Genomic DNA, 26,080 nt, shown 5'->3' with positions numbered 1-26,080 from the left:
ATGAAACAGAAGTTGGTGTTTTGATTTTTTACTTTGCTTCTCTGTTTGGAGTGTCATTGCAACTACTGTATTGTAAATGATGGAAAATAATTGCATATGTTAAAAAAATATGAAACTTTATAAAGTAAAAAAAATAAATTTTTTAAATTAAAAAAATATTGTGTGCTTTAAAAAAAATTAAAAATATTGCATATTTTATACATGTTGAGAAATGCACAGACGGCATATAAAGAATGTTTGAGTTAAACCAGAATAGATGTCATAGAGGAGGTCAGTTAATCAAGTCAGTTATCTAAGTCAATTATGTATTTGACCCACAATATTTTAAGTTAAAAAAATTTTTTTAAATTACAAGTACATTAAGTCCACAATATAGACTTTTTTAATCTTGAAAGATTAAAAATGAAACAATGAAAGAAACATTGAAACAATGAAAATTGAACAATGAAAGAAAATTCAGAAACTAAAGCAAAAAGAAGAATGTACAGCACCTGTAATTATACCATCTAAAGAAAACAGTTAATATTTTGGGGCATACATCCTTTTTACTATACGGATTTACTGGGTTTCTGTGTTCAGATAGTGAGATTTCAGGTTGTCAGGGGTACTGTGATCTCTGAATCTAGTTCATACCTGAGTCTAGGAGAGCCAATAGCAAAAGTTTCAGTATTGAAGAACTTAGCCAAATCTATTTGATTTTGAGTTTATATAGATTTCAATAGCAAAAGTTCAAATAGCTAGGGATATCTCTATATTTTTTTAGTATTAGATTTTAATCAACTAGATTATACTCATGCATGTCTAATAAATTATAAGGCATGACAGAACTTCAGGAGATAATGAATTTCATTTGGGAAAGACTGTACTCAGAGTGTTTCTGAAAGATGGTGTCTCTCCTTCCCCACAACCCAGAAGACTTTGTGGCTTTCCTGAGATTGGCATTCCATGGGGGCAAAAGAATATGTTTGTGGAGATGTTCTTTTCAATACTTACGAAAATGTTTTAGTTTTGGAGATAGTCTGTCCCCCTTCTAGGGCTTGAGTCATGAACTCAAATAGTATAGTGGAAACATCTAGTAATATTGTTTACAACTGTGATAAAGTGTTTCCAGCCGATACTGTTCCTCTTCTCCCTAGGCTTGACGCTGCACCTCTCATTAAGAGAGGGAGTCTATATCTGCTCCATTTGAATCTAGGAGAAGAGACCATCCAGAGTGGCTCAGATGTGTGAGTGAGGCCTATGTCAGCCTTAGTTAAGCTCCCAGTGCTTGTGACCTCATGAGTAACCTCAACTGAGTTACTCAAAACACAGAATTGAAAGAAATAACAAATTGCTCCTGCTTTAAGTCACTGAGTTTTGGGATGGTATGTTACTCAGCAAAAGATGATTGAAACAGCAGCTTAGCATAGCACCTGTGGCAAAACTCTTGGTATAAATCTGGTTCACATAGAAGTCAGTCCCAGGATGTGATCCCTGAGCACAAAATTGTGGTCATCATATGGAGTAGCATGCCTTAGTGATAAACCTCTGAATTATTAAGTCTTTACTTCATATTTACATTAAGGGTATACTTACTGATACAGTTTAACTGAATACTGTATCTTGTACGCTACAAGGTACCTGGGTAAGTCAGGATCATTTTGTGTAATTGACTATTATCATTTTTGTTAATGTTTATTTTTTATTTTTGAGAGAGAGCGCTAGTGGGGGAGGGGTAGAGAGAGCAGGAATACAGAGGATCTAAAGTGGGCTCTCTGAGGATACAGTGAGTCCGATGTGAGGCTCGAACTCCCTTACCCAGACACTCTACTGGCTGAGCCGTCCAGGCGCCCCTGGTTATTATCTTTCTTAAGTTAATGTGTTTTAAAGGAATTATCTATTATTGAGATGAAGGATGTGTGGTGTTTTCTTGCAGTTTGTCATTTGATGAATTTAATACTGTGATTGTAGTTGTAAGTACTTAGAGTTCACATATAAGATCTGCTGCAGTGAACTCATGTATGAGAGGTGCTTTGTCGTCAAGGATGAAGGAGAGTGAATCTTATCAAACTGTCATTTCAGATGTGGCTAGTAGTGGACTTTCAACAAATAGATGATGTATTGTCCAGGAGCACTTCTCTCAATGTGTTTAAATGAGCAACTGCCCATTGCAATTCTGATTAAATCAGTTTAAGAAAAAAACCACTTCACTGGAGAAGAACTTAGAGGAGATCAGAGGGGTACTTGTGTAGACTTGGGGTTTCCAGCTTCCACTGGGCTCTGTGTTAGCCCTGTCATTGGTTTCTCTGGTCAGTACTCTTCCTCTCTAGTGTCTGCTTTAGACCTTACATCTTTTAATATGTATATTACTATATAGAATTTATATAGTAATTATTATTAATCACTATAGTAATTATACACTAAATATGTTATATATAATACTTTACATTTTAATATATTAATTTTAATTATTAACTAATATATTAAATGTCTGCTTTGGACTTTAGACCTTTTATATATAAATATGTAATACAATATGTTAATTATTAATACTTAATTAATATACCAATTATATATAAAATATAATATATAATTATAAATAACATATAATTATTAATGTATAACATTAATTATATTAAAATATAAATATATTAATATATAATGAATGATATATATTTATAATCACATATGATATATTGTGTAATATCTACAATTATATAATTAGAATAATAAATATTAACATATATTATTAATGGATATTATTTATATATTAATATAATTGATATATATTCTCTCTCTATATATATATATTTTGTTTTTTTGCTCCACTCCACTTTCTATTGCTACCACTCCTCTTACTCTCAACAGAAAGCCTTCTCTCTTTCTTCACAGGGAGAAATAAATGAATTTAGAAGAGAATGACCCTAAATGCAAATCAAACCCACAATGAGATACTGTCTTACAGGCATTAGGATGGCTGTAATAAAAAAAAAAGGCAATAATAAGTGTTGGCAAGGATATGGGGCAGTTGGAACCCTCATAAATTGCTGGTAGAAATAAAAAATGCAGAGAGTGGGGGAGAGAAAGAGGACAGAAAGAAATTGTTTCCAAATTATGGCACCTCAACCATGAAATTCATTTCCATCCATATCCATCCTTCTCTTTTGTTTTCACAGAAGAATCTTCCCCTTTCTATAGCTTATCTTGTACCTCTGCTTCAGATTCCACTTCCTGTTCCTTTCTCAGAAGAATTATACAGTGGCTATGTCCTGCCCTTATGTTTCTCTCTACTGGCTCCTTCCTGGGAACATTTAAACACTTTTCAATTTCTTGGGGCATCTGGCTGGGTCAGTTGGGAGAGCATGTGACTCTTGATCTCAGGGTTGTGAGTTTGAGCCCTACATTTGGTATAGAGATTATTTAAAATCTTAAAAAAATAAACCTTTTTAAGTCTCTATTATGTTTAAAATAAAAAGATCACCCAAAATAGTCCTTCAATTTCAGCCAATTTTACGTTTACTCCTAGTTAATTTCTCTTTTCCTCCATAGTCAGACTTCATGAGCAAGTTGTTTGTATTCATTGTTTCCTCCTTTTCACCTTTCACATGCTCCTCCACCTGCTGCAATCTGGTCTTCTCCACCCACAACTTCACTGAAATTCATCTCGTGAAGGTCATCAATAATTCTTGCTAAATCCAGTGGGCATTTCTTAGTCCTTACTTTGTTTGGTCTCAGCAGCATTAGACCTTGACAGTACCTCCTTTGTGTGATGCTCATGTCCCTAGGCTTCCATGACATGATTCCCTGGTTTTCTTCCTCCTCTGCCTGTTCTTTCACAATCTCTTCCACAGGGGTGTTCCTTGTCTCTCTGCCATTGGACTTTCTTAGAGTTCTGTCCAACATCCTCTTCTCTCCTTACTCCACACACTTTTCCCTGGATGGTTTCATGACAAATCTCCAATCCAGATCTTTTTCTTGATCTTCAGATTTATAAATCTATCTATTGGACATACCTATGTTGATGTCCCACAGGTAGCTAAACTTAAAATGTCCAGGGTAGAATTCGTCATCTTCCCCTGAAGTTTGCTGCGTTCTCTGTCCTAGTGAGTGACACAACACTCAGTTCACTCAGTTACGTAAGGTGAGCAGCTGGGTATAATCTTTGGCTCTCCTTTTCCCTTATGCAGATCCTCTTCTCTCATTCAGTCCGTTACAGAATCCTTTTGAGGGTGTCTTCTGTCCAGGTTTCTCCACTTCCATTTCCTTGGTACAGGCTTCTTTTCTTTCTTTCCTGGCTTACTGCAACCTTAGGTTCCCTCTGAGTTTTGTTCATCACCATCTGGTCTCTACATTCAGTCAAAGTAACCTTTAATAGACGTACATTTGATGACACCACTTCCCTGCTTAAGGTCTTTCAGGGATTAAATGTTGTTCATAAAGGCTAATCTTTTTGGCTACAGCCATGCTAAATTTCTTTCAGTTCTTCCAGCTGGCATATACATTCACTGTTCTGGGTGCCTATCTTCTCACAGGTATTTGACACTTGCCAATTTTGTTGTTTTCATGGCATTCAGACCTACCCATGAGAGCAGTGGCCACTCTGGTGAACATCTTTTTATGTGCCAAGACCCCTTGAACTCCATTAAATTCTGCCGGGGTCAGGGGAGGGTGTTGTGGTGTTGGCTTTGTGTGCTGTTCACCCAGAGAACATTCAACAAAATTTTATTGAAGGACTACAGTATGGCTCTGCCTGTACATTGCTAGAATTTTAGTTTGGCATTAGGCCATTACAGGGTATGGTTGATACCATTCATATGTCAGACAGTGGTAAATAGAATCACATTAGAGATAACCATGTGGGACAGGTTCATGATACTGTAAATAGATTTGAGCTTGGGTCCCTCTATTCCAGCTTTGAACATATTAGAAAATGAAGTATAACTATGTCCTGTCCATTTCTTTAGCCTTTTGGCCCATTTATATTTATGTAATTTATTTTACAAAACCTTCTATGTTTGGTGCAATGAACAAAACTATAGAAATTATTTCAAATCATGGAAGTTTTTTGTTTTTAAAAAAAGTATCTCATAGAAGCAATACTTCTATAAGATTACAATCAGCTTTACAACCCTGGAAATCTCTCTTTTTTTCTGCTAAACATTATTGCCTCTTGGGCTGTTTGCTTTTAACCTGAGCACGTGCTTTATTTGAGTTATTTCTTGACTAACAGTGAGCTGTCAGGTTCTCTATGTCCTAGAATTGTGTCAAGTTTCTGTGCAATGAAATGAAAGTGGTCTTTTGGATGATGAGGATAAAGACTTGCTTCCAGAGGCCATAATTGCAAATTGTGTTTCAAGAAAAGTAACTTCCTGGCATTTGGGAAATGACAGATGTCTTCTCCAGGGACTAACACATTTGATGAGGCTCTCTGCCTCATCACTTTTGTGTTAGGAAATTCTAAAACAGTAGTTTATTTTTATTTTATAAAGTTTATTTTTGAGAGAGAAAGAGAGCATGAGGAGGGAGGAGCAGAGAGAGAGAGGGAGAGAGAACCCCAAGCTGGCAGCACAGACCTGATGTGGGGCTCAATCTCACAAATGGTGAGATCAGGACCTGAGCTGAAGTTAAGAGTTGCACCCTTAACCAGCTGAGCCACCCCGGCACCCCAGCAGCAGTCTGTTTTTAAACAAAGGTAGGAGGATGACCTTGTCACCTGTTCATAGGCATCTTCATGGAGGATGGTATAAACTCTTGGAGAATGCCTGGATTTTGTCAGGTGTTCAGGACATCCTCTTTCATTCTTGTAGTAAGGTAAGCTTGCAGAAAAGAGGTGTGGATGATAGCTCTACTAGCAGCTGGTGCACTAAGAGCATCAGTATTTATTTTGGCAGATCTTCAAAACTTACTTCTTTGCAGTACTTATACCATAGAATGGGTACAGTAGTTAAAGTGTATTTTTTTAAAAGTTTGTTTATTTATCTTGAGAGAGAGTGCAGGGGAGGGGCAGAGAGAGGGGGAGAGAGAATCTGAAGCAGCTCCGCAGTGTGAGTGCAGAGCCTGCGTGGTGGGGCTTGATCCCATGAACTGTTAGATCATGACCTGAGCTGAAATCAAGAGTAGGATGCTCAACCAACTGAGCTACTCAGGTGCCCCTAAAGTGTAATGTTATTTATAAAAATTTGAGGCTGAGTCTATCTTAGAGGCGCGTCTGGACCTGGGAAATACTTTTTGTGTCTAAGTCTGAGGTGTAGCATCTGTCTCAAAGAGCTCATCAGAATAAATATGGAAGTGGGGCACCTGGTGGCTCAGTCGGTTGAGTGTCTGACTCTTGATTTCGGTACAGGTCATGATCCCAGGGTTATGGGATTGAACCCCACATTGGGCTCTGTGCTGAGCATGGAGACTGCTTAAGATTTTGTCTCTCTTTCCCTCTCTACCCTTCTCCCCCACTTGGGCACACAGTCTCTCTCTTTTAAATGAACAAAAAAATAAGTATGGAAGAAATTGATGAGAGTAACATTTGGCTCTTCTATAACATGAAAGATCTTTTTGAATTTCTTTTGCTATAGTAAAGATGTATGACATGACAAGTTGTAAAGTCGAACCCCAAAAGTTTACCTAAAACCTTAGAACTTCTCTTTGAAAGGCTTACTAACATCGTAATATACTCAAAAACAGAGAAAGATGTCTACACACTTAAATCTTGTGTTCAAACAGGAACTTCCATTGGTAAAAAAGGAAGAAAGCTATGAAAAACACTCATTCCTGCAGGAAATCGGGTGACCTTCACTGAGGAAATGCTTATTACGTTTTATCATCTGCTAGATAAGAATTTGCTTTCTGGGATTTCATGTAGCAGTTTTCTGGGATATATAATTTTCATATAATTGTAAACTTTGTGCACATATTTTTTTCCACATATAAATTACCATGTATCACACAGACTATATATCTGTATGTTGTATTCCTTGTTTGTTTAGTTACTTGTATTTGTATTCTAGGACTCTACTTCCTAGGATTGGACTTTCTATTAGATCATAATTTCCTCAGAGGCAGGCACCGTGAACATACTGCTCTTTATGATTTCCCCCAGCTTTCTTGGTGTGGGGGGTCATTGTCAGAAGTAATATATGCTGTTATTTAGTTCACATTATCATACAGTAGTGTTTATTTTGTAAAGCTTCTTAGACTTTATCAATAGCTCATTAACTATAAATTCCCATTATAAGTCAGCTAGCAATTTAAACTGATAACATATTATTACCTATCCAGTTTATGAAAACGGAAAAAACTCCATTAAACCTTATTAGAGGGGTGCCTGGGTAGCTCATTCAGTTAAGCGTCCGGCTTCAGCTCAGGTCATGATCTCACAGTTCGTGGGTTCAAGCCCCGTGTTGGGCTCTGTGCTGACAGCTAGCTCAGAGCCTAGAGACAGAGACAGATTCTGTGTCTCCTTCTCTTTCTGACCCTCCCTGCTCATGCTGTCTCTCTCTGTCTCAAAAATTAAAAAAAGAAAATTAAAACCCTATTAGAGATCTTCTATGTACATGTAAGAGCTTTAATTGAAATTTTTTTGCAGTTAAACACTTTTTTTCATATTTGACAAAAGCAGTTTCAGATAGTTTACACTGGGCTCTGTCTTGTATGCTAAACGTATAGCCCTTGGGGCGCCTGGGTGGCTCAGTTGGTTGGGCGTCTGACTTCAGCTCAGGTCATGATCTCATAGTTCGTGGGTTCAAGCCCCGCATTGGGCTCTGTGCTGATAGCTCAGAGCCTGGAGCCTGTTTCAGATTCTGTGTCTCCTCCTCTCTGGCTCTCCCCTGTTCATGCTGTCTCTCTCTCTCTCCGTGTCTCGCAAAAAATGTTAAAAAAAAAAAAAAAAAAAAGGAACATATAACCCTCTTTTAAACAGGTTGATTCAGGGGTGCCTGGGTGGCTTAGTCGGTTGAGCGTCTGGCTTCGGCTCAGGTCATGATCTCACGGTTCATGGGCTTGAACCCCACATCAGGCTCTGTGCTGACAGCTAGCTCAGAGCCTGGAGCCTGCTTCGGATTCTGTGTTTCCCTCTCTCTCTGACCCTCCCCTGCTTATACAGTCTTTCTCTCTATTTCTCAAAAATAAATAAAAAACATCCAAAAAAATAAGCAGGTTGATTCAGCTTTTAGGGTCTTTTATGTTTACTGTGAGAATATCGGCTTCCATGCTAAGAGTGATACAAGCTCGCTCCGTGCCCTAAGAACGACACCATGAGGAGTTAGAATCTCAGTGCTCACCAGTTCTGCAGGGCTGTTCACACTATTCTGACCTCTTTTCCTCAGCAAACTTTTAGGTCAGAAGACAGGTTCCGAGGTATACGGCCCCATTGCTTCCACTCCTCTGTGCCAAATACCTCTGGTTGGAACAAGGGCTGAGATCTGCGTGGAAGCCACATGCTTGTAAGTCATAACTCTGATTTCTAGTGTTGTTTGATATTGAGAGCATTATATTATCAAAAACAAATTTTTGATAATAATTTTTTCCTATACTGTGTTCTCCATTTCCTGTGTTTTTTTTAATTCTTTAAATGTATTCAAATATATTTTTGCTAGATCAGTAAAGCAAAACATTCTCCACCTTCCTTTAACACTGGGTTCCTAGAGGAAGGGAAAATAAATATGCTCTTAGAGGGATCAAAAGATGGGTTGCTACATTACTCCTTTCATCTTCCAGTTCTAAATGTAGATTTCTAAAATTGGAATGTCTGTGTTTGTCCTCTTGACTAAATTTGCTTTCAGAGTGTAAAATAAAATAACGTTTTCTTCTCCATGCCACAAGCTGTCTGAGAGACAGTGCCGATTACTAGGAGAAGCCAACCCAGGGAATGAGAATTTGATCTACAGTATCAGTGGATACAGAAAAAGTCTATAGGATTATCTATAGGAATATTTTCAAGTGCTAAAGAAAATAGGGAGATCCAAGTGGGCTGGCATATTATCCTCCGAGAGCATTACAACTCTTTAACATCCTCTGCGTGCATTTCTCATTTCTGTTCTTCTCCTTTTGCTTTATCTCCATATAACAATAAAAAAGTCATTGATATGCCTATTAATGCACAATGAGTGGTAACTGAGGCTGAGCATATCAATGCTTCTTACAAGAAAGTACTTCCTAAATAATGGGCAGAAAAAATGTTGCAAAAAGAAAAGAGATTGTTTATTGAAGTACTCAGAGGTTGTTAATATAATTGACATGCTAATTACAATTCATTTTTATGATTAAGTCTTGGGAGGACCGGTCATTATAACAATTAGTTCATATTGCCAGATATGCTGGAAAGTTCTAAGAAGGCTATATATCTTTTAGAAATGTTCATTCACAATTTCTCCAATCTGAATTTGCGTAACCAAGACAGAATTAATGAATATGATTGTACTTTTCCAAAAATATTTTTTAGGTCTGGAATGCTTTTATATTTAATTAAAAAATATATCTTTGAGTTTATTAATGCAAGTTTGTTGTAAACCCATGGGATCATAATTTGATTTTTAAAAATTGTGGTAAAATATACATAAAATTTATTTTAGCCATTTCTAAGTATACCGTTTAGTGACAATTAAATATCTTAATATTATTGTTAAGCTGTTACCCCCATCTCCATGGAACTTTTTCATCATCCCAAACCAGTACTCTGTATCTATTAAGCAATAACTCACCATTCTCCTCTCTCCCGGTCCCTGGCATCTATTACTCTCCTTTCTGCCCCTAATGAATTTGACAAGGCTAGGTACCTCGTGTAAGTGGAATCAGACAATTATGTTCTTCTGTGTCTGGCTTGTTTCACTTAGTGTGATGCCTTCAAGGTTCATCCCTGTTACAGCATGGATCAGTCATTTCTTTTTTTTTAAGATCTTAGTAATATTCCATTGTATGTAGGCAACCACATTTTGTTTATCCGGGCATATGTTGGTAGATATTTAGCTTTTTCACCTTTTGGCTATTGTAAGTAATGTTGCTCTGAACAACTATCTGTTCGAAGTCCCTGCTTTCAGTTCTTTTGCGTATATACTAAAAGTGGAATTGCTAGATCGCTTGTAATTCTGTCTTTAAGTTTTGAGGAACTGACATAATGTTTTCAACACTGGTTATAGCATTTTACATTCCCATTTTCTACATGTAATTTTATATTAATAATTCATTTTGCATATTTGCCTGAAACATTGCCAACTTAGGTTGTAAATTTAAGGCAAGAATATTTCTTTAAACTTTTAACAGTTTAGGAGGTAGATACAATTCAAAGTTAGTTATTTTAATTATAAAATTATAGTTATAATTAGCATTAAAATTATAAATGTTTATTTTTTGGTCACAAAATGTTATAGAAATTTGAGATATATTTGAACAAATATGCAAAGAAAGAAAATGTCACCTTTACTCTCTCCAGAGAAATACATTTGGTGTGTATATAATCCTTTTATATGTATGTATTACATTTTTAAAAATTGTCATCATATAGTACATATTGTTTTCTAACATAGCTAAGCTATGCAGGGTACACTTGTTTTCTTGAAGGGTGTTTTTGTTTGTTTCTGTGCTGTGTTTAACCTGGGAATAAACTCATATTTTAGCTTTTTGTTAGCATCTCCTTTGGGATGCTTCATTTAAGGTATGCCTAGTATTATGGAAGGAAGAGCAGTGGTTACCTTTCTTAAGATACTTAAATCACTGTTGAATACTTACCAAAATATGTGCCTATCCAGGATGGCCTAGGTTGAACAGGCCTTTTGAAGATTCTTCCCTATTAGTAGTACCTCCTTTGTACATTAATAGAATAACTCCACATATTACTGTTTGAAGTATTTAAATTATCTTGCAACCTCTGGAGTGATGATTTACATGAAATGTAATTGAACTATATTTATATTCCTTTAAAGTGAAATCCATCCAATTAGAACCAATATATTCATACTACTCTATGTTAAGGCATATTTAGTAGATGTTATAAGACATCAGAGCTGTCCTAATACTGCTCTCCTTGTGACAGATCCTTATATTTCTTTTGTTTTAATGTTTATTTTTGAGAGAGAAGAAAGAGAGCAGGTGGCGGGAGGGGCACAGATGGGGAGACAGATCTAAAATGAGCTCCGCACTGACAGCAGAGAGCATGTTCTGAACCCGCAAGCCGTAAGATCATGACTTGAGCCAAGGTCAGAAGGTTAACCACCTGAGCCACCCAGGTGCCCTGGATCCTTGTATTTCTGAGTCATTGATAGCTACAGGGTTCTTATGTCTGATACAGATTTCATAACAGATTAAATGCTGATTAATTTCTAGTGATTCCACCTGCTTTATCTTTTTGGATTAATATTATTAATATACAATGTAATTTTGTGGTAGAGGGCCAAACATATGAAGCTGGTAGAATGATCTTTAGTATGATTTTCTTTATATTAGCAAAGGTGCCACTATCCCCAGGTAAATGGAAAAATTAAACATCTCACCACAGTAATCTAATTGTAACGATAATGGTAATTTTGAGTCAGTTGGAAAATGTTGATGATATTTGCGCTTACATTATACTGCCTTAGTACAAGATATACCACCTACCCAAGTTCAGGGCTGATCTGTTGTGTACAGCAGATAGCACATCCTGAGTTTTAATACCTCCACAAACCTGGAGAACCTTGTCTGAATTCTGAGGATACCCTGTTCATGTCCTCAGCTGCACAGATTGAGCACTGTCTAATGAAGACCTGCCTTGTCCCTTAGCAGTCCTTAGCCCAGGGAGGCACCTTGTGCTCAGACCCTCTCGTGACCTCCTTGAGGACAGAGGTGCATTTGGTCTCCAGGCTTGCCTCCTAGTGGCTTTTGGAAGAAGAAAGGAATGAGTGACAATCACAAGGTTTAACCAGGCAAATCTAGATAGACTCATATTGGTAACACGTTTTTTGACCGAGGTGGAGGAAGTACTTTTTGTATTTGAAGCATTTTAAAAAACAGATGGTATACATTATTAGACAAAATAAAGTCAGAAGGAAGCAATACTGAAGAAGTATAGACACTGAAGGGCCAGGACTGATGTTCTCTGATGTAAGAAGTATCAGAGGGGTAGGGGTCCTGACTATGTCACTTACTGCTCTGTGACCTTGGGAAGTCATTTCACCTCCAAGCCTCATTCCTCATCTGCTAGGAATAGATTCTGACCTTTCCTCCTTACGAATCTATTGTGGAGAGTAAACGAAATCGTGTATGTGAAGCTGCCTGACATAGTGTCTGCAGCAGTTTTTGGTCACTGTTTGTTCCTTCCTGCTCTTCATTTACTTTGACGGATTGTGTTGCTAGGAGTACTTACTCCCTTGCTTGGGCAACATTACTGCACGTGTTCTCATGTACTCAGAAATCCCCTGTGCTTGCTCATTACATCTTGAACATAACATTATTTAATTGTATGGGACAGGCTTTTGAGAAACCCAGGCTCAGAAAGGTAGGTGGCCTGTTACACGTATTGATTAAAAGCCAGCCTGGTAATAAAACACATGCCTCAGGATTCTCTGTGCTTTCCACCATGCCAAGGCTGTTGGTGATGCTTTCTGCTCTTATGACCGGTGTGGACATGTAAGATATATGACTTGGTTTTATATTAACTTCTAAATTACAAGTCTTTGGGAAAAGCTCTTGTAAAATATAGCCGTAAGTAATTTAGCAGTGGGTAAACTCCATTCATATAATAAGCCATCATTATGAAAGGCTGAGTTTTTCAGTAGATTACCATACCCTTGGGGGCAGAGTTGCCTGTGACTGATTAATGACTTCAGAATAATTGTATGGTTGTCAGGAAATTGTAGAGATTTGAATGGTAATATCCTTTTGTGCTGTAATTTTAAATATGGTGAGTCACAATTTTTCGCTCATTTAATTCCCTCCCCCCTTTCCCTATTTATTTAAAATTCTGTATTATAGGGGTGGCTCAGTCGGTTAAGCCTCCGACTTTGGCTCAGGTCAGATCTCACGTTCGTGGGTTCAAGCCCCGCATTGGGCTCTGTGCTGACAGCTAGCTCAGAGCCTGGAGCCTGCTTCCGGTTCTGTGTCTCCTCCTCTCTCTGCCCCTCCCCCTCTCATGCTCTGTCTCTGTATCAAAAATAAATAAAACATTAAAATTTTTTTTAAAATTCTGTATTATATACAATATTAAATTTTGGGGACTTGCTTTCATGTGGTTCGTAGTCTAGGAAAATAAAGATCTGGGTTTATTTCAAAATTTATCTGTCTGCTTATAGACATTTACACTGTTTGATTTCTGGTGACTCCTTTTTCGGTCTGCTTTGTAAGAGGCACTAGACCGGCCATTTGGGCTTGGCAGGGAGGCCTTTTTGTTTTGTTTGTTTTGTTAACTTCTAAGAGCATTTAAGACCATCATCCCCAGGGTGCCTGTGTGGCCCAGTCGTTTGAGCATCCAGCCTCAGCTCTGGTCGTGATCTTTCCAGGGCAGGTGGGGGCAAGGGAGGCAGGCGCATCGTGCTTGCTCCTGTCAGCGTGATCGGTGCAGAGCTTGCTCCAGAACCTCTGCCCCCTTCTTTCTCAGCGCCCCCTCCTGCTTGTGCTCTCTCAACAACAACAACAACAACAGCAACAAAACGATTATCTTGCCATACAAAGAACACAAAAATTAAGAACAAAGCAAAGAACAGTAGTTGGGTAGAAAAAAATAGGGGCTTTATGTAAAAGGATGACCCATGGGTTCTTAACCAGGAGGTGAAGCGTGTACTTGCAAATTCCAGATTGTATGGCTTCAGGCCCTGACTCAGCTACTTCTTGGTTTGGGGAAATTCTTAAAATCTCTTTGCTTCCATTTCCTTGTCTGTAAAGTGAGAATTATATGAATTAATAGATGTAAAGTTTAAGAACAGTACTTGGCATGTAGTGCTCAAGAAATGTCAGTTATTGTTATTGCTGTTATTGTGATTATTTTTTTTAAATGATACCCAGCCTCACTCATCATAAGAGAAATTCAAGTTTAAGCAAAACTGAGACACCATGGTAATACACTGTGTGGTAGGATGTGGGTAACCAGTTACTTCAGTAGAGGACAATTTGAAATAGCTGTTAAAGGGAGAATAGCAATTAGACTTTGACCCAGCAGTTCCATATTTAAGAGTTTATCTTATAATTTTTTTAAATATTTGCTTATTTTTGAGAGAGAGAGAGAGACACACACACACACACACACACACACACACACACACAGTGACTGGGGGAGGGGCAGAGAGAGAGGGAGACACTGAATTCGAAGCAGGCAGGCTCCAGGCTCCGGGCCGTCAGCACAGAGCCTGACCCAGGGTTCGAACTCAAAAACAGCAGGATCATGACGTGAGCTGAAGTCAGACAGTTAACCCACTGAGCCACCCAGGTGTCCCTAGGAGTTTATCTTATAAAACTTTATGTATCAAAACAAGACATGTATATAGAATAACATATGTAGAAAATAATTGCAGTATTGTTTATGTTAGGGAAGACTAGAGGTGACTTATATAGTCTCTCAGTACAAACAGGTAAATTGTTAACTTGATGTAATGGAATGTTATGTGGTACCATTGAAAAGAAATAAAGTAGGTCTACATGTGCTAATGTAGAATGATTTCCAAGATGTACTGTTAAGAAGGGAAAAGACTTCTACACATACATACATACATATAAAGATTTTGTAAGCATACACTATCCCTGGAAGGAATTAGAAACAACTGTTAACAGTGGTTGCCTTTGAGGAGAGGGTTAGAGAGGGATGGTAGGGAAACTTACTTTTCTTTACCTCTTTGTACCAGTTGAAACAATTTTTTTCAACATGCTTATTAGGTTTAATTTAATTTATTTATTTTGAGAGAGAGAGACAGATAGAATCCCACGCAGGCTCCTACCTATCAGTGCAGAGCTCAACACAGGGCTTGAACCCACAAACCCCAAGATCATGGCCCAAGCTGAAATCAAGAATTCGATGTTCAGCCAACTGAGTCACGCAGGCACCCCTATATATTTTGTTTTTGCCCCTCCCCATTTCTATCACCTGTCCCCACCAGCACATGTGTGTGCACACACGCACATACACGTACACACACTTTTCAGGACATTCAAATGTTCCAGGAGTCTGGCTATGTGATGATGAGGATTAGCCTGTCCTGTTAGTGTTTAATGCTTATTGAATATGTGTGTGTCTCTTGGGGTATAGCAGTTATCTGGTCCTTGCCATCCAGGTTGGTGCTGCTGTGAAAAATCTCCCTGGATGGTGGAAACAGGCCTTGGCTAAGTATACCTAAGCCCAAAGCTCTATCTCTAGGTGCTTTCAGAGGTGCTAGAGCCTGGAACGCGTTGGTCTTGAGCCTGGTTCGCTTGGCTATTTTTAGAGGTCTGAGAAAAGAGTGAGTAGGAAGGAACTTCAAGAGTTCTGTACCTCATTAGGAAACCCTGGTTATATTTATAAACTGTTTGCTTCTATTTCAGTTTCCAGAGGTGAGAGCCAAAATGGAAACTCATTTGGCATTGTAGGGTTTTGTGACTGTGTACCTCCCTGGAATTTATAGGTGTACTTTTTAAGCCTAGAAGAAAGTGGGCCCATGACCAGAATTCTTTGTGTAAAACTCCTTAAACAGGGTCAAGTTTAGAATTTTATGGAAACGTATATATATCTATTTTTTATAGGATACCACTTAAGCTAATTGCTGCTTGCATGAAGGAAGTAGTCCCTAGTTCTAACACCAAGATTACTGTGAATTGTCTTCCCTTGTTCATATAATAACTTTTCTCAATGTGAAATGAAATATAATCTGTAATGAAATAGAAAATGTGAGGATAGAAATTAGGATCAGAGTATAATACTTAGGTTTCATTCAGTATATCTTAGTCTAGAGCTTCGTAATACTTTTGCCACTCTAGACTTAGTGAGGGATGTCCCATTCCCATCATTCAGCGGTGGCTTGGCGTGGCAGTATTTTCTACAAGGGTTGGGGATCTTTGAGTGTAATCCGGGGGTGGTAGTGGGAGAGCGGGGCGGCAGAGGTAATGATTCTGATTTGTAGAACATTCACGTGTGTGCTCACACATACCTTCCCACTCTCTCTCAGGCAAGAATTCACTGTCTTAGACAAACTAGTATTGTAACCTTTATCTCAATATTCTAAGAAAAAAAGTTCCTGATGAGAGACCCTGGTTTCATCCAGCTAGCATGGTTTCTCTCCATTTTCTGCTGTCTGATTGCAAATGAGCATATATGTAACAGATAAGCACCAACTTTAAGTGGGCAAGAGAAACAACTGGTTCTAGCAAGTTGTTTCTGTCATTGCAGGGACAGGCCCAGGGTTGACCGTGGAGGAGGGATTGGACAGGCTGTGGGGGGAAGTGAGTGATCCATTTAGCAAAAGGTAGATAAGATTCTTTTGGAATTAGCTTTTGTTTCCTTTTATTAAGTGTCTTTTTTTTTTTTCTAAGTTAGTATAGTGGTTCATGTTTCTTTGTTATCCTTTTTGTTATAGCGGAGATGTCGGCTTATTTATAGGAATTACTTGAAGCCAGAGTCATGGTGGATGTAGGAAAGTGGCCTATCTTCACTCTGCTCTCACCTCAAGAAATTGCATCTATTCGGAAAGCATGTGTCTTTGGTACGTCAGCCAATGAAGCACTGTACGTTACTGACAACGATGAGGTAAGACTCTCTCAAAACTCAGAGTGTAATTTCAGGGGGTGAGCTTTAAAAGTGTGCAATTTGAAGACCAAGAAAGGGCTGTGGCCAGTTGATTTAAACAGAAGTCAAGCTTACTCCTATCAGTCTCTGTTTTGAAATATTTCAGCGAAAGCTCCACAGACACATTCATTTCACTTTTCCTGGTATGTTTTTCGGTTCTTTATCCCCTTGTCCCTTACCTTTCCTGTCAGTCTTTTCTCCTGCCACTACCCAGATGTATCCAGCAAGGCCCCACCTTCTGAAAAGGTCAGGGGTCGCGTTACTTTACTGAGCCCCGAGTTGAGGCACCAATTGTCTTAACCCGAACGACCGGGGCCGCTCGTCCCCGGCGATCGGCGGTACCTGTTTCGTCCGCCCGACTAGCAGGGCGGAGAATCGTCGCGGGTCCTTCTCCTGAGGGAGGGAGAGAAACGGGGCAGGAGAGGGAGACGCAGAGAGTAAAGACAGAACTCACGGTTCTCCGATCAGGTGAAAGAGAGTTTATTCAAAGAACTGTTCTTTATATAGTCTTCAGGGGGGAAAACAAGGCAAGCTGACCTAGGCAGCCTACAGAGTCGAATGCATATCAAAGAAGCGCCCCGACTTTGCCTCAGCCATCTTGGGGGATGGAGAACTAACACTGAATACGGTTTTGATCTTTTGTGTGCCTTGGCCACTCACGTCTAGCTCAGCAAGACAGTCGTCAAAAGTTATTTTGACCAGGAAATGGCAATCTCCAGCCTCCAGATGCAAATCTTGTTTACTGGCTCTCTCAACGGCGTGATAATCTGCCTGAGGCAGACAGAAAACTTGGCGGGGGCCCGACAGTTATGGATAAAAAGAACCTGAAATTCTAGACCGCATCCTTGATATAATTTATCTCTTCTTGCAGTTTGTTGATTTAATATTCCTCAACCCTTTACTACTTTGATATTTATAGTATAGCAAAACATTCTAAAACTTAAGTAATGTTAGCAAAGATTGAATTTTTCCTAATCTGATCAGTCTTTTCCTACCTACTCAGCTGTCACACTGAACTTGAGTAAGTCTTATTTTGAGAGTGGAGAAGGGAGCCTTTGTGTAAGTTTAGGCCAAGTAACTCAGACAAAACTATTTGTTTTCTAGGTCTTTGTATTTGGACTGAACTACAGTAACTGTCTAGGAACTGGCGATAACCAGAGTACACTTGTACCCAAAAAGCTGGAAGCCTTATGTGGAAAGAAGATTAAAAGCCTTAGTTATGGGAGTGGACCACATGTTCTTCTCAGCACTGAAGGTAAAGAGAGAACAAAGTCAGTTATTCAGTTTGTGGGAAATCAAGCATTGATTCTAATCTAAGGGGAGTTGGGGCTGTATGAAATCATCTCGAATGGTTTATTTCTTAATTTCTGAGAACCGTACCAAACTGGTAAAAGTTAAACACTTCAGCCTAACTCTGGAACAGAGAACTGCTTGCAAATTAGGCAAACGTTAGAATACTTATGTAAAGCTGTGGGAGATTAGATATAGCAGATGAAGTGGTCCTTCAGCCTAGTTTTTCAGTGGATTTATGGTAGCAAGGCAACTTTCAGGTTTTACTTGGTACGTTTTTATAAAGAAAATATAATGCTGGTGTCCTTTCACTGTGTAGTTCCTGAATCTCAAATTTAAGAAATCTTAGTTTATTCCCTGGCATTCATGTATGTGTCATATGGAGAGAGTGTAGGATAGATTCTTTTCCTTTTAATCTCTGCTTCCCCGAGATCACTGAAGAAGGATACTCTACATTTCTTTTTTGGTAATTTATCTGCACTGTGGGCAACCAGAACTCTCTGAAAATAGGTTATATATAACCTACATTCTACCCATTATATTTTAAGCACATTAACTTTTGTGGTCTCTTTAGCAGAGGCCTTTTGCTTTTTGAGGGGAAGTTTTCTGTTTCTCTCTCTGCCTTTCCATCTCAGACTAAGGAATCACAGCTTCCCTGGGTGTTGCCAGAGGTCTTAATATTGAGCTTTTTAATTGCCTTTAACTCCTATCTGAACGCACTCCAAGTTGTCTGCATCTGTCTCAAGCTGTGAGATCCAGATCTGAGAGCGATTGTCTGGTGAGAATATAACTGGTATTGAGCATAGTGAGGTGGTGATCTCACTTCCATGTTGTGTAACCATACTTTCTGGCATCACACTGGCTCTTTCAAGCGGTTACTGCTTTGCTGACTGGTTCTGCTTGTCATCTGTTATGACCTAATGATTTGATTTTTTTACTAACAAATATCAATTTTAACTAGTCATTGATTTCTGAATGTCAAACATTGGGGCAGTTTTTTAGAGCAAACGCTGAAACATATGCATTTAAATTCTTGATTTTCTTCAAAGTGGTGACCTTAGGAAATTACAACTCTTGGAATTATTTTCAAAATCCACATCATACAGTCTTAACTATCTTGAGTGTTGCAATAAAGATAAACGTAAACAAAACATAAAAATATAAATATAATAACTGATTTTCTTGTGGGAATATTTTTATTTTTGTTAATTTTGATTTAATACATTTTATATATTTTAAACATGCTCTACATTATCAGATGTATATATAGTACGTATATTTGTGCATGTTACATATGTATTACAATCATAGTCTTAAACTGTCAACTAGTATATGGCTGTTAATAAAACACAGAAGGACGTCTGCCTCATCTCTCCTCCGCTTAGAAACCGCTCTTCAGAAGGAACCGCTTTTAACTCCTTCGGATGTTTCTTCTCATGTTTAATCTCAGAATTTTAACATATTCTTACAGCTGTTCTTTCTGAATTTTCAATTTTAGATATTATCCTTCCACTTTTTATAATGGCAGATAGAAGTTAGCTTTCTTTACCCTTCCTTTCCTCCCCTGATCCTTTCAATACAGTGATATCACCATTTTAGTTCAATCAGTATTTATATTATTAGGACTCTGTAAGTGTGATTTATAGCTGAGCCATCGCCTTTCTGTATCAGTTTGGTTTTTGGGGGTTCATTTACTTATTTTTCTAAAGGTCTATCATTCCCAAACTCATCCGTAGAGCAGCATTGCATCTCAGCATATCCAGGTTCACCCAGATGTCTCTGGGGCCCTCTGTCCCCGTGTTCCAGCGGGACTGGTCACTGTGGGATGCCACATGGCTGTCAGCCTACAACTTCATTCTCCATCATCTGTGGAAGGCCCTTCACCTTTGTCCTTTCCGGATCCCCCTATTTCTTGTGTCCTGTGTTGTCTTCCTGGGATTATACCCTTATTTGAGTGAAACACTTTCTCTAGAAGCTTCCCAAGGAAGAAGGTGTGAGAGAAATCTTTGAGATACTCTTAAAATGTCTTCATTTTACTCATGCAGATTGTTCCGTGGTTTGGCTGGGCTTAAACTTCCTGATTGAAAATCCTGTTTCCTCAGAATTTTGAAGTCATTGAACCTTTTGAGTTTCAGCATAGCTTTTGAGATTCTGATGCCATTCTGACTTTAGCTATTTTTGCATATGACTGCTTTTTCCTCTTTGGAAGCTTTTTTTTCTTTTTTCCCAGTTTTCCAGAAAAATCATGGTTATGTACTCTGGTGTGTATAACTTTTAATTTATTGTATTGATCATTCTGTTGACTCTTCAATCTGGAAATTCCTTAATTTCTAGAATATTTTCTTGTCATACTTCCTGGGTAATTTTCCTTCTTTGTTTCTCTTAGAGCATTCTGAACTGACCCTCTTAACTTTCTTATATTTTTTCTCCATTCTACTTTGGGGAAATTTCTTCAGCTTTATCTTCACCTCTTCTGTAACATTTTCACATTTCTGTTGTTATATTTCGCTATTCTCTTTCTTGTTCTCTGAATGTGTCTTTCTAGAGCTTCTCCTTGCTTCATGGCCTCACTGTCTTCACTTTGAGGCTGTAGATTACTTTCAAATCATCCTCTGTTCTCTGCTTTCTCTGCTTTCTTTTTTTTTCCCCTCCCATATTGCTTCTTTCTCTTTTGTTTTGGTCTCTGCCTTTTCTTGTTAGAGGCTTGCTTTATAGGGCGCTTGGGTGGCTCAGTTGGTTGAGTGTCTGACTTCAGCTCAGTTGAAGATCTTACAGTTCGTGGGTTTGAGCCCCATGTTGGGCTCTGTGCTGACATCTCAGAGCCTGGAGTCTGTTTGCTTTCTGTGTCTCCTTTTTTCTGCCCTCCCCCACTTGTACTCTGTCTTTCTCTTTCGCAAAAATAAACATGAGAAAAAAATGTAAAAATTTGTAATCCTTGGCTGCCTGTCCACAGGTGAGACGCAGGCACTGATCTACGTGCTGGGAATACTGGAGTCCTGGGTGGGGCTTGTCAAGTACTGAGCTTCACTTCAGGGAGATAACTGCCTCATTAGGGATGCCCCCAGTGTCACCCCCACTGTCAGTATGTGAGCTTCCCTAGGGTCGAATCTTCCGGATTCCTGACCCCTGACCGGGATATGGGTTTTTGCCAGCTTTCCACGAACACGGGAAGGGCAGGGATCTCACTATTTAGTACTGGATGTCTACTTTTCCTTTTCTTACTATGGTGGCTATTTATAGCTGTCTTCAGGGCCTCTTTAGACTCTTCTCCTAGTTCATTTTCTTTGTCGTGTCATGTGGGAGAAAGGAGGGAAGGAGGTTTGGGCAAAGGAAGAAGTTGGGCTGTAGTGCAGTTATAGTAAGAAATCCATAGTAAGTAAGTGCTGTAGGTCTCTTTTCTTGTACAAACTTCCTGACCCCACAGGAAGAGGATGAGGGTTTGGGGTCTGACTGCTTCTGTTCTTAGTTATACTGGCCCTTACCTCATCTCCCTGTGCCTGCTTTCCCCAGCCCCGGGCCTTCCTGAGATTCCAGGGCTGTGATTGGCTTCTCCTTTTGCAGATGTACATGTCACCTTCTCTGGTCAGCTATGTTACCATATCCACCTGCTTTCCATCTTTGGTTGTATTTTCTTCTTTTTTGTTCTTTTTGTCCTCAGCTGTTTATGCCTTTTTTTTTTTTTTAATTATTCCCTCACTATCATTTCAGTAGGATTTTGGGGAGGGAATAAAGATAAAAACATGTTCAATTCTCCAAGCTTTACTGACTTGTGTGCTATTTCTTAAAGACATTTTAGGAATGTTTTGACAATTACTACATTATTAAATTGAAAATCTAGGATGTGAGGGTGATCTGGTGGTGACATCTGTCACCACATTGATCTCCATGGTTGATTCAGCTGATGTGGCTGGGTAGGTGGGCGTCCCCTTCCTCCCTTACCCACCCCATGTGTGTCCCTCCCAAAGCTGGCACTCAGTGGGAGAAGACAACCTTCCCCGATAGAGAACCTTCTTCAGTCAATGGTATATAGGTAGCTCTGTTCCCTGCTAGAGCCTCCAGACAAGTTCTCACGGTCCATCTGTAGGAGAACGTAGGGTAGTGAGGCTTCTAGGACCCCAGACACATCCACATGAGGCCCTGCATGTGGCATCTTTAAAAAATAAAATCTAGGCTGCGAAAGGAGGGAGGAGATGCTACTCCAGTTGAAGGCAGCCCTGCACGACCAGCTGAACCGGGTCAAGGTTGAAGAACTACCCCTCTAATCAATGATTAATTCTAGAAGAGGGGATGAGGTGCAGTCTTCTCAGCCTACATCCGAAAAGCCACATGATATGTTGGTACATATGAAGCATCAATCAACCAAACTGTACTGGAGTTGAGCACAAGGAGCCATGTGCCAGAGGGGGAGGGGGAGGAGGAAGAATCAGATTCTGAAGGCGGGGAAGAGCCAAGAAAGAAGGTACACTCGGCAAGAATGCAGTACCACCAAGTGTCAAAGAATCCCAGGAGTACAGGCAGCTAGCCAGTCACAGTGAGGGGAGAGCAGCGCAATTTTCAGGAAGAATGGCTATCCACAGTCACTAGGGTTCACTGTAACTCAACGTTGCACGTGTTTGGATCAACATACACAAAAATAGCCCCAAGCACAAAGCCAATCCACTTAGGGAAATAACAGTAAGAATAAATGACAATAATATTTAAAAAAGAAAAAATAAAAAAATAAAATCTAGTCTCATCTGGTGACTATTCTGAAGATCTATATTTATTTAGTATTATTACTTTACATACAGACCTAGAGCTTATGGATTTATTTTTTGTCCTCTAAAGTAACATTACATTAGGTTATAAACCTAGTTGTTTCTGATCACTTCTCCAATCCGTGTCCAGTCTCTAAGGCCAGCTGCCTTCTCTTGAAGGTCAGAACTTCATGAGGTGCTTCTCTGTGCTCTGCCTTTCTCATGCTCTCCCCACTCCCATTCTCCCTACTCTCCACTCTCTCTTCTAGCCTGGTGTGGTTTCACCCTCATCGTTTGGTAGTTTTGTTCACCTCTTGAGCCTCAAGTGATCCCGAAGTTTCATCCTTTGCCAGAGATGGTGTGGCAAGAGCGGGGCTGGGCAAAGTGGATGCTGGTGCCCAGTTGGATGGGGTTGCTTTGAAAGCTTCCTGGGAAACTGGGACCAAGAGCCATCTTTTCCTATGCTTTTTCAAGTAAAAGGGAAGGAAGCTTACTTTTCCTATGCTTTTTCAAGTAAAAAAGGGAAGGAATAGGTTCATATATAATTTTACAATAGTAAAAGAATGTATAAACGAGGAGATGATTGCCTGGTGCAAATCTGGAGAGGACGGCTGAGAACAAGCAGCTGGCATCAGTCCCAGCATCTGGGGAATAAGGTCCTTAATTCTGAGGGACATCTGGGTGACCCTGCATGGCGTTCACTTATTCCCTCCCATGCAGTGCCCAGATCCATGTCTTCCTGTAGGTTTGGGTGTAGCTCCTCCAGGATTCTGGCAGGCCTCTTTTCCCAGCAAAGACTTCCTGGAAGACTGGTGGTGGGATGAATTACAGCCTCTGTGCTGCAAGCAGCTGGCCTCCTGGCCACAACTGATACTCGTTGCCTCCTTCCTCGGGCGCGCCTTCCAGATTGCCTTCACATTTGGCCAGCCTGTGGCTCAGGGGGCTAACCTGATTGTGTGATGCAGAAACTCATTATGAGGACTCCAAGCCCCTAGCCGTGCTGTATTCTGGCCATGGTTGCTGTATGTTTCTGTTTACTAGTACTGTTGGGCAAATGTGCCCCAAAAGTATCAAGTTTCACCTCCTTGCCAAGCATACTCCTCTCTTGCCCCCATTGTATAATAGCAGCCCTACCTCCTTCTGCTGACTGAGTCAATTGTCCCTGTCTGGAGGGTGACGACTCTTCTCTTTCTTCCTGTTGGTTCTTTGGCTGGAGGAACACAGAGGGCCTATGGCAGCTGTAACTTAGAGTTCAGTGGGATTCCTGCTGTGTTCCTTAATGGAAGTGTTTCTGCTTAGGGAGCCAGGACTTCTAAACCTGTGGAACCTACAGTTGCAGGGGCAGGAGCCTCAGATTCCCCAAGTCAGTCCCTGGGAATGTTGGTCAGTAGGGTCACTCATATAATGCACTTTGGTTCCTGGACGCATGTGTTCTATCTGTTAGGGCCACAGCACCATGTAGTGGTCACTGAGTTAGAATCTGTGCCTGGAGCTCAGCATCCCACCCTCACACGGTCTTGTCTCTAGGCTGGTGCGTCAGCTGTGCCGTCAACCAGCTTGTCATCACTGTGTAAAGCTGGCATCTTTTGGATGCTGCTGTGTATGACAGAGGACCAGGAGCCCCATGGTCATGTGAGCACTGCTGGACCTCTTTTGCTATAAAGTGGGTCCCTTGGTCTGATGAGATGTTTTGTGGAATCAAATACTCTGTGGATTGAATACTCCTTCGGCCCTCATACAGTTGTGCTCAGCTGAAGCCCTGTGGGCTGGAAGCCTGTACCCTGATTATAGGTTGATTTCTGTTAATGTGATCTGCCGCTCCTTCAAGGATGAAAGGTGCCTCTTGGAGTCACCTAGCTACCAAGTAACTAGTGAGTTTCTATAAAAGGGTGATGCTATTTCAGGGACTCTGCATTGGTTTTTTTACTGGCACAGCCCGCATTTGGCAATGGTAGTAGCCTTGTTGACTAGGAGTCCCACCTTCTGAATTTGCATTTTCTTCCTAGGAGAGAGGTGAAATGTCTTTTCATATGGTTAAGAGTCATTTACATTTTTTTCATTGTGCACTTTCAGCTCATATTTCTAGCAGGTTTTTGGTCTTTTGCATTAGAGATATTGTCTCTTAGTAGTATAAATTAGAAATATTTTTCATAATTAATTTTTTTCCTTTGCCCATGATGTTTTTGTACATAAAGTTTTAAAAAATATGTAACTAGATTTATCACTTTTTTATTGCTTTTGATTTTTGAATCACAGGAAAGTTTTCCTTATTCCCAGGTTATGGAGGAATTTACTAATTTTTTCCTCCAAATTCTTGTATGGTTTTATTTTCCACATTTAAATTTTTGAGGAATGAATATAATTTTTCAATATGACACAAGTATCTCAACCCAACTTATAAAAAGTCCTTTCTCCCCCAAATGACATAGCCTTTATTTCTGTATGCAGTTGGTTTAATTCTAGAACTTCAGTTTCATTCCACTGGTTTTTCTGCCTGTGTCCTAGTATTAATCTTAGTTTTAGAAAGTTTTTAGAGGTTTTAATAACTGGTAGAGCTAGCTGTCTTCTCTCTTCTTTTCTTAGAATTTTTCTGTTTATTCTCATTTGTTCTTCCCACTGAACTTTCTAATCAGATTGTCTAGTTCCAGAAAGTAACTTAATCATTTCATTGCTTTTATTTTAAATTTGCCAATTTACATAGGAAAAGCTAGCACCTTTATGATACTGAGTTTTACTATTCAAGAACAAGGTATGTATTTCAACCTGATCAAGTCTATTTTTCTGTCTCGGGAATGAAAACACTCATAGGTTTGGACATTTCTATCACCTGATATAACTTCACCATGATATTGTGAATCTTCGTTAGGTATTACACTTTTTCAATCTAGGCCTCATCTTTCTTAGGATGAAATTTCCCATTTATGGTTTCTGTCATAATTTCTGTAATAGGGAAGACCTCTTATGAGACACACATGACCAGATTCTAGATTAGATAATCAGAAACCTACTTATTTATGAGTACCTATCCCCTTGTTGCTTAGGGAGCATTTCAGTGAGTCAGCAGCCTCACTGTAACACTTGGATTTCTGCTATTGCTCTTGAATATCTTTATTTCCAGGTCTAGATTGTCCTTAATAGGTCAGGATGCTTTACTACCATGGGAAAGAGGTGAAAAGAGTATAAGTTAGGGACATCTACTCTCATTTCTTAGGCATGCTATGCGAGGAAATACACGAAACAATGATACTTCTAGAGAGGACGCAAAACCAAAAAGTTACCTCTCTCAGAATCCCCAAAAGATATAGTCATTAGAGAGAAGTTGAGCCACATTTTATGGCAATAATAGTCTGAGAGAAGCTCTTGGATTTTT

General features: G+C 39.4%; 1 protein-coding gene across 2 annotated transcripts in view; it reads left to right on the top strand.

Moving 5' to 3' along the window:
* Positions 1–26,080, top strand: part of RCBTB1 (RCC1 and BTB domain containing protein 1) — a 53,289-nt gene that overhangs the window by 2,533 nt on the left and 24,676 nt on the right. Inside the window, exons 2-3 of one of the 2 annotated variants that reach the window (XM_029936797.1) lie at positions 16,499–16,645; positions 17,789–17,939. In XM_029936797.1, coding sequence (XP_029792657.1) covers positions 16,520–16,645; positions 17,789–17,939 — 277 coding nt within the window. In that variant the 5' untranslated portion in view covers positions 16,499–16,519. Of the gene's footprint in view, positions 1–16,475; positions 16,646–17,788; positions 17,940–26,080 lie in introns of both variants that reach the window. The other variant, XM_029936796.1, reaches the window with a different exon arrangement.

The sequence above is a fragment of the Suricata suricatta genome, chromosome 4 (assembly GCF_006229205.1).
Source record: "Suricata suricatta isolate VVHF042 chromosome 4, meerkat_22Aug2017_6uvM2_HiC, whole genome shotgun sequence".
Classification (NCBI taxonomy): Eukaryota; Metazoa; Chordata; class Mammalia; order Carnivora; family Herpestidae; genus Suricata; species Suricata suricatta.
Note: the sequence above shows the minus strand (reverse complement) of the source record. Positions and strands in the feature narration are given on the sequence as shown.